The sequence below is a fragment of the Neomonachus schauinslandi genome, chromosome 14 (assembly GCF_002201575.2).
Source record: "Neomonachus schauinslandi chromosome 14, ASM220157v2, whole genome shotgun sequence".
NCBI classification, from domain to species: domain Eukaryota; kingdom Metazoa; phylum Chordata; class Mammalia; order Carnivora; family Phocidae; genus Neomonachus; species Neomonachus schauinslandi.
Genome location: NC_058416.1, coordinates 62,430,746 through 62,446,607, shown reverse-complemented (window position 1 = coordinate 62,446,607; position 15,862 = coordinate 62,430,746). Strand labels below are relative to the sequence as shown.

At 50.5% G+C, this 15,862-nt stretch overlaps 1 protein-coding gene across 2 annotated transcripts in view; it reads left to right on the top strand.

The window, feature by feature from the left end:
* Positions 1-2,470: 2,470 nt before the first annotated feature.
* The window catches only part of IMPA2 (inositol monophosphatase 2), a 42,798-nt gene continuing 29,406 nt past the window's right edge, over positions 2,471-15,862 (top strand). For both annotated transcript variants that reach the window (XM_021683037.1, XM_021683036.1), the window contains exon 1: positions 2,471-2,790. In XM_021683037.1, the coding sequence (XP_021538712.1) occupies positions 2,695-2,790 (96 nt within the window). In that variant the 5' untranslated portion in view covers positions 2,471-2,694. The remainder of the gene's footprint in view (positions 2,791-15,862) is intronic.

Genomic DNA, 15,862 nt, shown 5'->3' with positions numbered 1-15,862 from the left:
GAGAAGTGGGTAGAAGAACTTCGTTGACATTTTATTTAGACTTTGCTTTCTTCCAGAAAGGACCTGAGGGGACAGCCAGATTAATAAGGATATAAAAGGCAAGACAAAAAAGACAGTCTGTCCTGTCTGCCCTTCTACCCTCTCACTGCCTCCCCCCCCCATCTCCTCTCTTCTCTGGCCCCTGTGTAGTCACCTTGCATTCCACCCCTTGGTAACTAGAGTGTCCATTGAGGCTGCACCCTCAGGGTGGAGGTAGAAGGGACAGTTAAGAAGTAGTTTTTCAAGGCAGAACCTTGTACTCTAGGGGCTTAATAAGGTAAATGTGATTTCCCCGGGCCTCTGAAAGAGGTAATGAGCAGACTAGCATATAGGTCGTGATGGTCAAAAACTATGTTGTTTCCACAGAGAATGGTCAGTAAAGCATGAGAAACTTGGATACTCTATTAGACAAAGCTGATTTCAGTATTCAATGATTAACAGATAATTACTAAACTCCTATTATGTGCCAAGCAATATGCTGATCACTGGTGAGCCCGTCTTTAATAATAGTAGCAAACACACAAGTGCCAAACACATGGATCCTAACCCATATAATATTTACAAAAAAAAAAAAAATTTGAGGAACAATTAAAACTGAAGCAAAGAGGGTTATTTGTAATTTGCTCAAATCCACACAGCAAGGAAGAAATGAGGCCAATATTTTAACTTAGGAAAATCTGGCTGGCTCCAAACTTCATACTCCAAACCACATAATTCTATCTTAAGCTATTTCAGAGTTCATCAATGAAGTTATGAAGTCTTTTTCTCGAGATGTTTAGATAGGCTAAGCATAAGAGCTTATCTAAAGATATAATTGAGGTCCCAGATTGGTCCAGGACAGGGAGTAGGGGGGAGAGGTGCACAGAAAGGGGAACTAAGAAGGCACCAAAGAGAAATTTTGTAACTTCAAATTTTGCTTGGTGTTGGAAGGGGCCTCTAATGAAAACCTGCCATGAAGATCAACAACTGAATGCATTTAGTTTTAAAGTGAAGCATCCAGAACATAGTCTTAAGTATTTTTCAGAAGTCTAGCTCCATATCTTCAAAACCAAGAAAAATGGGAACAAAAAGGATGGAGCAGAGCACGCTTTTAGCTGCCCCCAAATGGCCTTTGTGGAAGCTGGGGCAATTCTTGGCTTAGTTTCCCAAGCTTTTGGGCAAGGCTAGAGTGCGCTGCCCAGCTCTGGCTTCCTAATTCCTCCTTATTGTTTGTAATTTTCATCTCTTACCCATAAACCTAAAATTTCTTTACAAGATGTTTCGACATAAAGTGCTCACAAAATCTAAAAACATTTATTCCCTTGTTATGTTGTGTAAAATACGTCCCATCAAGATTCTCGTACAAACTCCCATTGTTCTCCCAGACTGAGAAGTGACACTCCAGAATAACTTTATATGGGTCAGCATATTTTATAAAAGGGTAGGCAGAGCGGCTTATGAAATTAAACTCTTGGAAACTAGAGACACCTTCTCAGGAAATGCCTTGTATTTATGTTTAGGTGGTGCCAGTGTTCAGCAGCATTAAAGAATCCAAGGTCGAAAAGGTCACTCCTCATTGCAAATAAAGACTAGTCACAGTTTGGGCTCCACATCGGAGTTCTGAGTTCAGTTTATAAAACCCACTGTCATCGTAGTGTGTGGTTTTCAGCTGGGGTGAAGGCTTCTCCTTTGCATCCAAACATTTGGGAACACAGGCGCTTTGTGAGGGCGGGCGCCCGCGGGTGACCGAGCAGGCTGACAACCCCGGCGTCCTGTGGCTGTCGACTGAGGAAGAGCAACCCGTCAGCAGATGAAAGAAGCTTCTTCGGCCTGGCCGCCCCTCGGGCCACGTGCGCGCGGACCGCCTGGACCCGGCGAGAGGGTCGGAGGCGCCCCCAACTGGCGCAGACGCGTGGGCGCCCACTGCATATCCGATGCCCGGCTGGAGTCGTAGCCACGGGCGCGCACTGCCCCCACTCCGAGACCTTGCTCCAGTCGTGTTCCGGGGCTTCTGTCCCAGGCCCACAGTCCCCAGCACCCACCCTTCTCGGGGGACGGTGAGCGCGGGAGGGTGGTGGGGAAGGTTCAGCATGGAGCGGGCGGGGCGGGGCTCTGGGCGGGGCCGAGGGCTGGCGGGGCGGGGTTTGACGGGGAGGGGCCAGCCTCAGGGCGGGGCCTGGCGGAGCGAGGAGCTAGACGCGCGGCGGGGAGGGGCGCGGCTCGGGGAGGAGGGCAGGACTAGGGGCGGGCCAGAGGTAGAGGGATCCGGGGCGAGGAGGAACTGGGCTCCCCGTGGGGCCCGAATCCTCGCTGGGAGGGGCGGGACTCGGTGCTGGAAGGGCTGGGTTAGGCACCGGGAGGGGCGGGGTACAGACGGGCGGGGAAGGGGGCGGGGCTCGACGCTGGGAGGGGCTTGAGTGGGAGGCGCGGCCAAGAGAGGGGAGAGGGGCGGGCCTCGGGGCAGGGCCCGGGCGGGACGCGAGACGCGCCGCGCGGCTCCCCTGGCGGCGGCCGGGTCTCTGCCCTTCCCGCGGGCTCATCTGTGGGTCGGGCGGAGGCCGAGGCGCGGAGCGGCGGGACGAGAAGGAAGCAGTGCGGAGCCTGGCTTCGGGGCAGCGGGAGCCGGTGGGGGCCCGGCGAGGAGGGCTAGAGGTGGCGGGGCCCGGCGAGGCCACGATGAAGCCGAGCGGCGAGGACGAGGCGGCGCCCGCCGGAGGCCCCTGGGAGGAGTGCTTCGAGGCGGCTGTGCAGCTGGCGCTGAGGGCGGGACAGGTGAGCGCCGCGGCCCTCCTCCCCCGCCCGGCAGGGTCCTGGAGAGCGCAGCCCCAGGGGGCCCGGGCCGGGTGGCGCTCTGGCCGCTGGGTGCCCACTCGAAACTTCTCCAAGTCCGAGCAGAAGTCCTGTGGGACGGAAGGAGACCCTCCGGGGCTCAGGGCAGCCGGGCCGGCACAGCGTGCGGCCCAGGAGCGGCCCCCGGGTGCGGAGTGGGTCCGGCGAGGCCTGACCGCGTGCGGTGGGCGTCTGGTATCCGCGGACCGAGGGTGCTAGGGCGTGATATGGTGAAAGAAGTCTTTGTATTGGTTTATGGCACGGACCATCCCTTTACCTTCTCCATCACAGGAGCCAGGAGAGGTGAGCGCCTCTTTCTCCGGTGGCAGCCACGCATGAAGCATGCTCTCCTTTGGCAGTTGAATGTCTAACTGTAGGTGACTTGACCTTTGCGTCAGAGAGAGTAGGTTAGAATATATTGGCTATGCAAATCAGAGTCCTGGGATTTAAGAAGCCCTCCCAGGCTTAAATGCCGAAGCTGTTTGTTTTTAAGGACCTTTGAATAGATCCTGCCAGGACGTGGGTGTGGTTGCCCCCAGGTTTAAATCCCTGCCGCCGGAGCTGTGGCGGGCTTGCTGTTTGATTGTCTTTCTTCAAGCACCCCGAATCTGTACCTCTTCCGGCCCACAGCTGAAAAGTGGTTCCCTCAGTGTTTGGAGGAACTTGTTACACTGACCAGAAGAAGGATGAAAATCAAGCAGCATAGCTAAAGAGAACCTGCGACTTGAGTTTGAAAAGGGAGTGCAGCTCCTCTTTTCTCACTGTCATTTTTGCGTTTTGCTCCCCACCTTTTCCTCAGTACCCCAAGCAGTGCCTGACACATTGTAAAGTTTGGAAGTCCTTGTGCAGTGAATGAGCGGTGGTGGTTGTCCCAGGATGGTCAGGGTCAGGTTAGAGTGGGGAGATGGCTTACTCCTGCCTTGTTAAGGTACATGATTGTGTTCTGGTGATTTGGACAGAAGTAGCAGTGTGAGCAGATTGACTTTTTATATCCAAACAGCATTTTCTTTTTCAGGTCTAGCAATATGAAGATGCTCTGCTGGTTCTTCCTAAGTGTTAAAGTCAGACTGTTATCAACCCTGAATTTGTCACGTGCTCGGTGGAGAGGGCTTTATGTTGGTGTGAATCCTCTAATCCCCTTTAAACGTTAATTTCAACACTTGAGTAGACACATTTTGTGTTGGAGGGCCCTCCCTCTGTGGTTTGAAGGATTCAAGATTCAGCCTGTAAGGAAGGCAAGATTTAAAAGGTGGGTTGTGAAACTTCATCCCCTGGCTCTGTCGCCTTTCCTTCCTATAGGAAAAGGAGGACCCCCAACCTTAAGTGCTAGAATGCTGAAGTTTGCAGCTGCAGGACATTCTTCCTGGAAAGCAGATCCACTATGTGCAGGGAGCATTTGCTCTCCCCCTCCTTCCCTCTCAGGCCCCTCACTTCCTTTCCAGAATGAGCATCATCAGGATATTTAGTAACTTTTAGGTTCTACCATAAAACTCTTCTTCCTTGAGGCTTTAAGGAGAAGCCAGCTTAGGATTCTGACACTACACTGTAAACCCTGGTGATTTGTTATGGGTTTCTATGGTTTTTCAAATTTAAATCCTTGAAGAAACAGAAGTGTCTTTAAAACATCTATTTTATTGAACAGATGCTTATATAGAACTTGCAATATGGCAGGCACAATTCTAAGGGTCTTATTAAGAGATATCTTAAGTTTTCACAACCTGACAACAACAAACTTTTTTTTTTGAGAGTGGGGGAGGGGCAAAATAAAGATTCTGCCATTAGGAGTCCGGTCAGGGAGCCCAGAGTCCTGGGCTCCCTCTTGGGCATTATGCGATGCTTCCTGCCTGCCGGGCAGTGGAGGGGAGAGTGGCCGGAATGGTCTATGGCTGGAACAAACAGAAGCCACACAAGGTCATTGCAACCTGTGTAAAGTGGGACAGATTGTCTTAATAACGTTCTCACGGGAATGGGGTGCTCATTGGAGAAAATCTGGCCTTTAGCCCAGAGGATAGCCCAAAGAGGGATGAAAAGGTAGGTAGTGGTGATCCTTTTCTGAATCCTCCTTAGCTAAAGGAGTATTTGGTCAGTTACAGTGGCCTTGTGACCCAACATGCCCACCCCCTCATCAGTACCCAAAGTTCTGCTATTTTATTAAGTTTGTTCCTCTCAGCTGCTCCTGAGACAGTTCTGTGTGCTGAATTCCTGAGTCCCGAGGGTTCTATATGCCGAAAGTAGTGTGGGGGCATGGGGGGCGGGGCGGGACCTCCCAAGAGATAAATGTCGATGCCCTTTATCTTTCAGACATAGGTTTGGGTCAGGGCAGTCCTACACACTTTGCTGCCACCGCCCCTTTACCCCATCCTGAGAGGTCTCCACAAAAGCAGCCTGCCCCAAAGTGCTGCCCTCTCCACAGTGGCCTCCCTGGCTCCTCCTCCCTTCTTCCTTGCCTCTCCACCACCCATTCCTGCGTGCCCAACCACCCCTGCTGGGGCCCCTGCAGCAGCCCCTCCCTGGCTATGGGGCTTTGGGGAAGGCAGTGACTTTAGTCCCACTGTTATCACACACCACAAATACAAGTAGTAATATTCATTGAAATGGGTGTTTATCATCTTTGATGTGTGAACAGAAGTATTTTAGAAAACTGCTTTTTTTCATCGTCCCATAAGACTAGATCCAGATTTTGTTGGGCGTGAAGCTTAGACATTTAGGAGCCCTCTTTAAGAAAAAAAAATACAAAATTACAAATTCAAAATTAGGTATAAACATTATTTAGGATAAGAAAAATCACAGCAATATAAATTTTAAGATGCTAACAAATCGGAATGCATAAAAAGTAATCCTTTAGCTGCTTTTCAATCTCTTGTAAGACTTTTTCCACATTTTTTTGCTTCATGCTCCTTGTGCCTTCGAATGACAAGGATTCTGTGCTATTTTCTACGGAGCCAATAGAAAGATAAGTTCAGGCTTTCCTGTAGCATGACTAATTGAAATTGACTACTGATAGTTTAGAAAAGTTTATTTAGGCTTCACATTTATTATTGGGTAGGTTTATATAGATATTTAGGATTGCCATCAAATTTGAGAATCCTGTCAATTTTCTTTTATATGTTAGTTGTAAGAGATGGAAGAATTTTCTGCAGACTGGCTTCTAGTTCCATGTGGTTGCTTATTTCTTTCATGACCCCATGTGCCAGTTGCCACAGCTCATGCACACATGCTCCCCTGGCCCAGCCCTTTATGTCCCCAGGCCAAGTCAGTCGGCGTGGTGGACAGTAGAAGCATTTCTGGAAGCCATTCCTACACAGGATGGCTAATAATAACTTACGGACAGGTGTGACGGCAAACCCCGCAGATCTCCCATCAAGCCCAAAGTAAATTTCATCTCCACTCAACTTGCCTGTAGCCAAAAATGCCAGGACCCACTCCGTTGCCACCTGACACAAAATATAATGGGGGTCATAGTGGGAAGAGACCGTGGTTATATCTGCAGTTAAAACAGCTGATTTTTGCACACTTGAAAGGGCGTTCACGTGTGGCCATGTGAACACTATGCTAAGGACCTCACAGAGCCTCTGGGAGGGCGGGACCCTTGGAGCCCCAGCTGCATTAGCTTCACAGGAAATTCATCTCTGTTTACTGGTGGTAACAAAATCTCAGGACAAGCAGGGAAACAGAAGCCCGGGATCCACCATCAGTCAGTACTCCAGACCTCCAGGCTCTCCAGTTGGCCTTACATACCCTGCGGGTGCTGCTTCCCAAAGCTCAGTCTGGACTGGAGAAGGCAGGCTGCTATCCCCGTAGCCCCCGCATGGACCAGCCCTTTGGCTGGCCACATTGAACTACTTGGCATTTTCCAAACACACATTGTATTTTCCTGCCTTCCTTATGCTCCTGGAAAACTGTACCCTCCCTCCAGGGTTCAGTTCCCCAACCTTTCCTTCACGGACCTTCCCACATGACCTTCCTCATCATTCCTGTGCGTCTTCCCAGGTTTGTCCCTGGTCTAGTTGGTGTGCTTTCCCCGACGTGTTCTGAATGTAGATGCTCTCTGTCCACCTCTGACGCCCCAGGGCAGAGAACACCCAGCAGTGGGCTCTGACCCAGTATAACGCCCTTGTCTGGCTGGCTTTGCCAACACAGTGTTTTGGATTTGGGATTTTAATTTTTATCAGTTATTCACACAGGCAACTTGATCCAAGTAGAATACTCCTGAGAGGACTGTGATGAGAACAGCAGTGCCCGGTCCCTCATCCTCATGCTGCTCCCCAGACGTCACTGTTTTCAATTTTCAGATAGTTACACCTGTCTTCTATTTTTTTTTTTTTTTTAGAGGAGATTTATCTTTTTTTTTTTTTTTTTAAAGATTTTATTTATTTGACAGAGCACAAGCAGAGGGAGAGAGAGGGAGAAGCAGGTTCCCTGCTGAGCAAGGAGCCCGATGTGGGACTCGATCCCAGGACCCTGGGATCATGACCTGGGCCGAAGGCAGCCGCTTAACCGACTGAGCCACCCAGGCGTCCCATAAATTTCTTTCTTTTTTTTTTTTTTTATGATTTAATTTATTTATTTGACAGAGAGAGACACAGCGAGAGCTGAGAGTGGGAATACAAGCAGGGGGAGCAGGGGAGGGAGAAGCAGGCTTCCCACCGAGCAAGGAGCCTGATGTGGGCCTCGATCCCAGGACCCTGGGACCATGACCTGAGCTGAAGGCAGACGCTTAACGACTGAGCCACCCAGGCGCCCAACACCTGTCTTCTAAATCACAGGCTTCCACTGCTCATTCTTGAGTCATCTGTTTTAGACAGTGTTTATTATGTTGTGTGGCTGCATTACCTGATTGCTTCCGTCGTTATCCGTGCTCACATTCTGATGACCACACAATTGTAATGCCTGGTTGAGCTGAGTATATAGTTGTATTACATATTGCTTTCTTAGGCAACTTGTATTTCCCTTAAAAAAAAAAAAAAAAAGTTTTGTGTTTCATTTGCTTAGCTTTCTGTGTACCTACCAACAGTTATTTTCCACCTTCCCAACAGAATTTTTAATGATCTCCTCAGTGTGGTCAAACTCATCGGGTTCATTGCTGTGGAGAAGTGGTGCTCCCATGTTCACGTGCATCAGAGGGCACCTGGAAGGCTTGTTGAGGTAGACTCACTCCCATCCCCAGAGTTTCTGATCCACTAGGTGAGGAGCCGGACCAAGAATTAGCATTTCTACCAAGCTGCTTCTGGTCTGGAGACAGCACGTTGAGAACCACTGCTGTATTTTGTTATGTGAATAAATGACTGTTTATTCAGCTCTTGAGGAAACTTTGGATAATGTCCAACTTGGAGTTGTTACGGATAATGTTGCTATGAACATTCCTGCATGTGTCTTTTGGTTATGTATGTATGCATTTCTGCTGGGGATATTTTAATAATAGGAGTGAAATTACTGCTGTGTCATCAGGTATGAAATTCTGCCAGGTAGTTTTCTAGTGGATGTACCAATTTCCACTCCTCCCAGCACGGGTTAGAGCCCATGTTGCTCCACGTCTTGGATAACACTCGTATTGTCTGTCTTCTCCACTATAGCCATGCGGATGGGTTTGAGGTGGTATTTCATTGTTTTAATTTGCATGTCCCATATGCCTAATGAACCTAAGTGCCTTTTCATGTGTTGCTTGGCTTGACTATCTCCTGTTTTTACAATGGTGGTACTAAAATACTAATTAGAAATGTATTCACCCACTGAACAAATACTTATTGAGGAACTCTGGAAAGGACTGTACCTTTACTCTGAGTGTGATAATGAAGTTCTGGGCAGTCCTGTCTGGGGCCCTACAGGGCAATCGGGAGCCCGCCCTGGTTGCTGTATGGGGCCCTACAACTCCATGGGGGACGAGCATCAGATATCTGATAGGGAGCTGTTCAAATAGAGCACGTGAGAAATGAGGGCGGATTGACTGGGCTGTAGCGAAGAAGGTGGTAGACAGCTGCGTTTCCCAGGCTGAGTTGTCAGGCCTGCTGTTGGAGTGGACGCAGAGTGTATGTGTGGGGTGGTGGGGTGGGCAAGGATGCCTTCAAGGGTTCAGGCCTGCAAAACTGGTTGAATGGTTTTGCCGTCTGCCAAGGTGGGGAAACAGCAGGAGGAACAGGTTTGGAAGTGGAAGTCAAGTGTGTTTTGAGCACGTCAGGCTTGAATTGCCAGGGGATTTCTAAGTGGAGGTGTTGTGTTTGCATCCAGAGTTCAGGGGAGAGGTTGAGGGTGGAGACGCCAGTTTGGGAGCCCTTGGCCTGGGATGGGATTTAAGGCCAGGTCCTTGGACCAGGAGAGAGCAGGTTTGTCCACCCACGGACTCCACCTTACAATGATCCCAAGTCAAGCTCCTGGATTTTCTCTGGGAGATTCCCAGATGTCAGTATGTGGAGGTCTTGGGTCACTCATTTCTTTCAGAAGAGATCCCTACTCCTCTCCCGCTGGGGCTCAGTGTGCCAGCTCCTGGAGGAAGGGAGGTGGTGGGTGGCACTTTCCCCACTGCCCACCTTCCGTCCCTCACCTCCCCTGGCCCCAGGTGGCATTTTGTGCCCCAGGTCCAGGCCTCCGGTTTCTGCCTAGCTCCACAGGGTGGGGGTCAATCTGCACTTACAACTGTAAAACTTCTGCCAACATTTGAAACCTCCGCCAAGACAGAACTCCCAAGAGACAACTGGCAGGCACAGAGTAGCACCTGCCCTTTTTGGGGGCAATGCGGTCCAAGTGTCCAGGGCCCACCCCTCCCTGACCCTGTGTTTGAGGCCAACTGGCCATTTTCCTTGTATGCTGTTGTAGGGGAAGAGACTTGTTCCTTATGCCCATCTGCTAACAGGAGCTGGGCTGGGGGATGAGAAGGAGCACTTTGTTTCAGAGACATTTGCATCTGCACTGACAGGAGGAGCCCGTGAAATCCCCCATCTTACTAAAGGGATGGAAGCAAAGGCTGGTGGCACTCCCACATGGAGGTGAGTCAGCCTCTCTGTGGCCCTGAGATATTTACTTGCTAACCCAAATGGGGCGCTCGTTAGTGGAGAGGACAGTCTTTGGGGCTGAGGGGAGAGTAGCCTGAAATCTCACCTCTTAGCCAGAGCATGGAAATGATGCTGGTGAGTTCCAGCCTAGGCGTGGGAGGCTGGCTGGAGGAGCTCAGCCCTGACACCCTGAGGTGTAGAGAGGAGAAGGGGACTTTCCCCCCCACCCAAGGAATTTTAAAGAAAACTTTTAATAGTAAAATAATTATAAATTCACAGGTAATTGCAGAAATAGTACAGAGAGGTCTAGTTTCTTTCTTTCTTTTTTTTTTTTAAATATTTTAAATGTCTGATTTCATCCAGTTTCTCCAGATGGTTATATTCCCACATCATAGAATATTACATAGGAACAAAAAAGGATGAACTTTTTTTTTTTTTTCAAAGATTTTATTTATTTGACAGAGAGAGACACAGTGAGAGAGGGAACACAAGCAGGGGGAGTGAGAGAGGGAGAAGCAGGCTTCCCGCTGAGCAGGAAGCCCGATGCGGGGCTCGATCCCAGGACCCTGGGATCATGACCTGAGCCGAAGGCAGGCGCTTAACGACTGAGCCACCTAGGCGCCCCAAAAGGATGAACTATTGATACACCCAACAACTTGGATGGATCTCTGAGTGAAAAAACTCAAGTTTCAAAAGGTCGAGTAATGTACGATTCCATTCATATAACATTCCCCAAACAACAAAATTATAAAGATGGAAAAGAAATTTGTGGTTGTCAGTGAGTAGGGATCACATGAGGAAGGGGGCAGGGTGAGGAGTGTGACTATAAAGGGTAGCAGGGGGAGATCTTTGTATTGATGGAATGGTTCTGTGTCTTGATTAGGTGGTGGTTCCATGAATCAACACATGTGGTAAAAGGGTGTCCAGCTACAACACCCATTTTACCAATGTCAGTTTTTAAATTTTGATATTATACCATAGTTATCTAAAATATAACCATCAGAAGGGGACTTTTGCATTCCGGGTCCTCCCTGTCTCTCAGCCTCATCAGGCTGGAAACTGAAGGCTGGCAGGCTCACATTTTTCTCTCATGGGAGATGAGGGAAGAATTCAGCTGAGGGGCGGTATCCCATCCATGTATTAAGCCAGTTTCAGGGTCTCTGTGTCCACTGTCCCAACCCCAGGGGGCCAACTCCCAACCCCAGGGGGGCCAGGGCAGTGCCTGGGCTGCCTGGGTGGTACATTCGGCATGAAGTGGGCATTTCAGCCCCCACCCCCCACCCGCAGGCCTCCTGGGACAGAGGCCTAAGCTGATGATCATAGTAGCACGCAGGATGGCTGTGGTGGCGATCTTCCCAGGCCCTGGAAGATGGAACAACTTCCTGAAAGGAGTCATACCTGCCTTGTGACTTTAAAAGGAAAAACTAGAGAAGTTAGGTAACAGGTTTGGGGAGGGTAAGGGGAGGTAAGGGGGTCAGGGCAGAGAGAGAAGATGGACACCCCGAGGGGAGAAAGCCAAGGGTGGCACCTTGACTAAAGCTTGAGATGGAAGAGGAGAGTGAGGCCAGTGGGTGGGTGAGGTTTGGGGGGCGGGGCACGGGGAGGCCCTCACTGGAGGGTGGGGTTGCAGGGGGGTGTCCTGCTCAGACTGACCAAGGTGAGTCTCCATGATGGTGTGGTGGGCGGCCTTGGTCATGAATTATAAGGTGATGGAGACCTCGTTGTGGAGAGCCTGTGGGTTTCTGGCTCAGGCAGCTGGGTCGATTGCATTGCTTGAGAACTCCACACCGGTCAGGGACTAGGGAATCCCTGAGGGGGTTGGCTCTGGTCAGAGATGGAAAATTGGGAGTACCTGCTGTGGAATCCCTTTTCCTGCACTTAATAGCTATGTCCATGGGCAACTTTCCTCATTTCTTTGTGCCTCAGTTTCCTCATCTTGAACATGGCAAGATAATTATTACTATGTCAGAGTTATTGTGAGGGTTCACTGGTTGGTATGCATGACTGCTTGGAATGGTGCCAGGACAGAGTGAGCCCAAGTGCCACAGGGTGAGGACCCGGCCACAGGGATGCAGTAGGTGGGGTCCCAGGAGCGGCCCCTGCTGGCAGGGCCCAGCCTGAGCTCTTGGACACTTGTAAGGAGTGGCCTGAGGTGGAGAGGGTCAGGTGACACAGAAAAGGCAGCTGAGGTATGGGTGAGGGTATCCCCAGGATGTGACACACGAGGTGGCCGGGTGCCTGGTGAGGCTGGTTCGGAGTCATGCTGGGGTGCAAGGAAGACAGTGGGCGGCGGGTGACGGGAGTTTAGAAAGTGGAGATGGCAAGTTGGAGGAAACGTAGCCATGAAGCTAAAGAGGGAGACAGTTACACTGGAGAGCTTTGAGACTCGCTGGCCTGTGAGCCCAGGAGAACCTGGTGTCCATGGCCCACCTCTGCTTTAATCAGCTCTTCCTTTTTCCCGTGATTAAGGTTCATTTGTGAGGTATTAGCGGATATTGACTGCTGACCCCTATGCTACATGATAGCCATGCGGAATTCACTTTGTAGGTTTTACTGATTGTCCTGCGTATTATGGTTTTCCAGAGAAACAGAACCAACCGGAAGCCAGCAAGTTCTGGTGGCCTGGCAGGCTGGAGACCCAGGGAGAGCCAGTGAACCTGCTCAAAAGCTGTAGGCAGGAAGAGCCGATGTTGCAGATGAAGTCAGCCGTAGTCTGCTGGACAGTTCTCTGTCAGAAGGATCAGGCTTTTCCCTCTGTTCAGGCCTTCAACTAATTGGACGAGGCCCACCTACATTCCAAAGGGCAGTCTGCTTTCCTGGTTAAAGTGTTAATCTCATCCAAAAACACCCTTGCACAAAAACCCAGACTAGCGTGGCCCAGTCAAGTTGACACATAAGATGAACTGTCACATCACACTCACTTGAGCTCGAATCTGTCTAGAACCTGAAACGTACGGTCAGGGTTGTCAGGACTCCACCCCCACGAGCCACGTTTTCTCAGTCCAACAGACCTGCTGCCTCTCGGAAGCCCCACTTCTGGCAAGTTCTCTAGGCGAACTGTTCCCTGGGCTCTGGGGCACACACAGGTTGCTCTGGGGTCTGGGAGACTAACTGTACAGCAGACTTGGGGACAGAAACACAGAATCAAGATGGTGCACAGACAAGAAGGAGGCATTGGGACAGGACCCTGACACTGACATTGAAGCGGATGGCGTCCCTTCTTTTAGACTGGAAACTCAGGTGTCAGTGACTAAGAGCCCGTGTTTTCGATGTTATGCACTAATAGAATGTTATCTGGAAGGAGAGACCCAGTCCAGGAGGTCTGTGGAGTGGATGCTTCGTTAGGGAGTAGCTGAAAAACATTAATTAAAAAACAGCATACACTGATTTAACTGCTGGCAGAATGAGAATGTTTATGATCTCCAGGAGTGAAAATAGCTGTGGTAGAGGGCTGTGGTGGCGACCTGTCCTGGGAGCCTCGGGGGCCATCCCCTTGTGGACGGGCCTGTGGCGAGAATCCGGGCTGTTTGAAAAAATACAGCACTCTCTCACCGCTATTCCTTGCAGGGTAGGAACATTTATGAATTGAACTTTTCTTAACCTAGTACTTTGTCATCCCGTCTGAGATCTGTACATCGGGTACAGGTTTTGGTTTTTTGTCGTAAGTCATTAAGTTCTGTCAGGTATTTGCCACAACAGAGTGGCATGGGTCTGAGTGTGTATGTACACCATTTTGTGTCCCAAGACCTTTACGTAGGATTCCTCCTTTAATTCTTAACAACCACCCAGTGTCTGAGGTGCGACTGTTACTACAGATGAGGGAACTAGGGCTCCAAGAAGCTCAGTGATTCCCCCCACACGCCCCGCGGTCTCCCAGGTGGAATTCAGATCTGTATGATTCCAAACTGGGGGGGTATCATCTGTGCTCCCTAGTGATGCTATGAAATGGGTCCAAGTAAGAATTACATTCCACACAGGAATTTTTCATGTGCATTTACTCCCCGAAGAACTAGCATTTCCGAGTCCTGGGCAACTGAGAGGAGGCTAGTTTACATATAGCTTCCCCACACTTGGAAATCCATTACATACAATGCCTATTGCCTTGCTGGGCCTGGGGCCTGGGGCCTGGGGGCAGGGTGGGGCCTGCTTAGTGAGGGAGGGCTGGGTCCTGGAGCTGCTCTGATGGAAGGCAGAGCTCCTGCCTTCTAGGAGCATCTAGTGGGAGAGACTGGGCAGTGCCTTCCAGTGATGTGAGTGTGCTGTAACTGAGATGTGCCAGGTGCTAGGGAACCACTGAGCCAAGAGGAAGGGCCTCACCCAGGGTGAGTGGGCCGAGGGCTCCACAGGCGGCTTCCTGGAGGAGCCGGGTGGGAGCAGGGTCCTCAAGGACAAATGGGGTCGGCCCCTGCAGGAAGAAAGGAACTCGTGTCCAAAAACAAAGTTGTGGAAGGGAGAACAGCAGAGAGTGACTGAGGGTGGCAAGGGGGACGAGTGCCACCCAGGCTGGCCACAGAGGTCCTCACCCACAGGACATGGGCCTGCCGTCCTCGTGGGGGACCCAGCAAGCCACAGGGGGGTGCCAGGAGATAGATCTGCTTTCCGGAGCAGTTGCTGTGCTCGCTGTGGACCACGCTTCAAAGGAGCAAGGCAGGAGGAGGTTTGGAAGCTGGTGGTGACAGGCCATGGGAGAAGGTTAGCAGAATTTGGTTTTGGAAATCATTCAGAAATGGGATCTACCTATCTGGGTGTGTCAGCGGGTGAGAGGGAGGAGTTAAGGTGTCCCAGTGGATGGGACCCAGGGCCGGAAGCAGCAGCAGCGGGTGAGAAAGAGAGGGCTGGCCACCGCACCCCACCGCAGGTTGCCAGTGAATACAGACAGCGGTGTGGCCTGCCCTGCCGCTGGGACACGGGGTGTGCAAGCTCCATGGCTTTCCTTGTGACACATGCCCACATCGAAATGATCATAGCACAAGAGTAATAAACATTAATAGACACAGACAAGAAATATTTTGAAAAAGCACATGATTCAATACTCTCCTCCTGAATCCATAAATCTCCTCTCTGTGTGATTTGTAGTGAGGGGCCTGGGTCCTCCGGAAAGTGTGCCCAGATGACATCAGACCTTCCCCAAACTGCCACAGAGGTCCTGAGCATGTAGCCCCTCAACACCAGAGTCGGGTATATTTTGGACCACACCCGCATCACATGCACATATACATAAACCACACACATCACATGCACACACATAAACCACACAGGTACACACACAAATACACAAACGACATACCGCACATGCACATGCATAAACCACACAAACACCACGTACGTGCACATATAAACACACACCACCACACACACCCCCACGCACCACGCTGAATTGCCGTATAAGATACAAGCTCATTGCCAAGTGACCTATAGAGAGGAGGTCTGGACTAGCCCAAAATTCAGGGATCCCTAGAGGACAAGGCAGTGCTACATGAGTTAGATTTGAGGAGTTTCAAATCTGTAAACAAGGAACCTGTGGAGATGCATTTGGTGGGAACGTACTGTGTGCAAATCGACGTTTTAAGAAGATTAATTAGCCCGACTGTGCTAAGCAGGATGTTGCACATAGAAGGGCCAGGAAGGTCCCAAGTGGCAGACAGTCTGGGGACTGGCACAGAAATGTTAATGGATTCTGCGTGAGCGCTAGATGCTTTGTCTTTTGCATTATTTACAAAATTACACTTTAGATTTTCTGTAATATGTATCTGTTAGCAACCAAGATGAAAAACAGAAGGAAACCTGTCCAGGCTCAGCACTGTTGGGGCTGGCACTGGCAGGGGCCGGTAATGTGACGAGCATGAAACGTGGGGATCGCTCGATGTCTCGGGGTCTCCTGCTTATTCTTTAAAATTCCACATGCAGCCCTCCTCCTCCCTGCAGACTTGGGGGTCATCTCCTGCTGTCCTCTTCAGCACCGTCAGTACCAGCACAGGCTGGACATGAAGCAGGCCCGCGGGAAACATGATCTAAGGTGGACGGGTAAG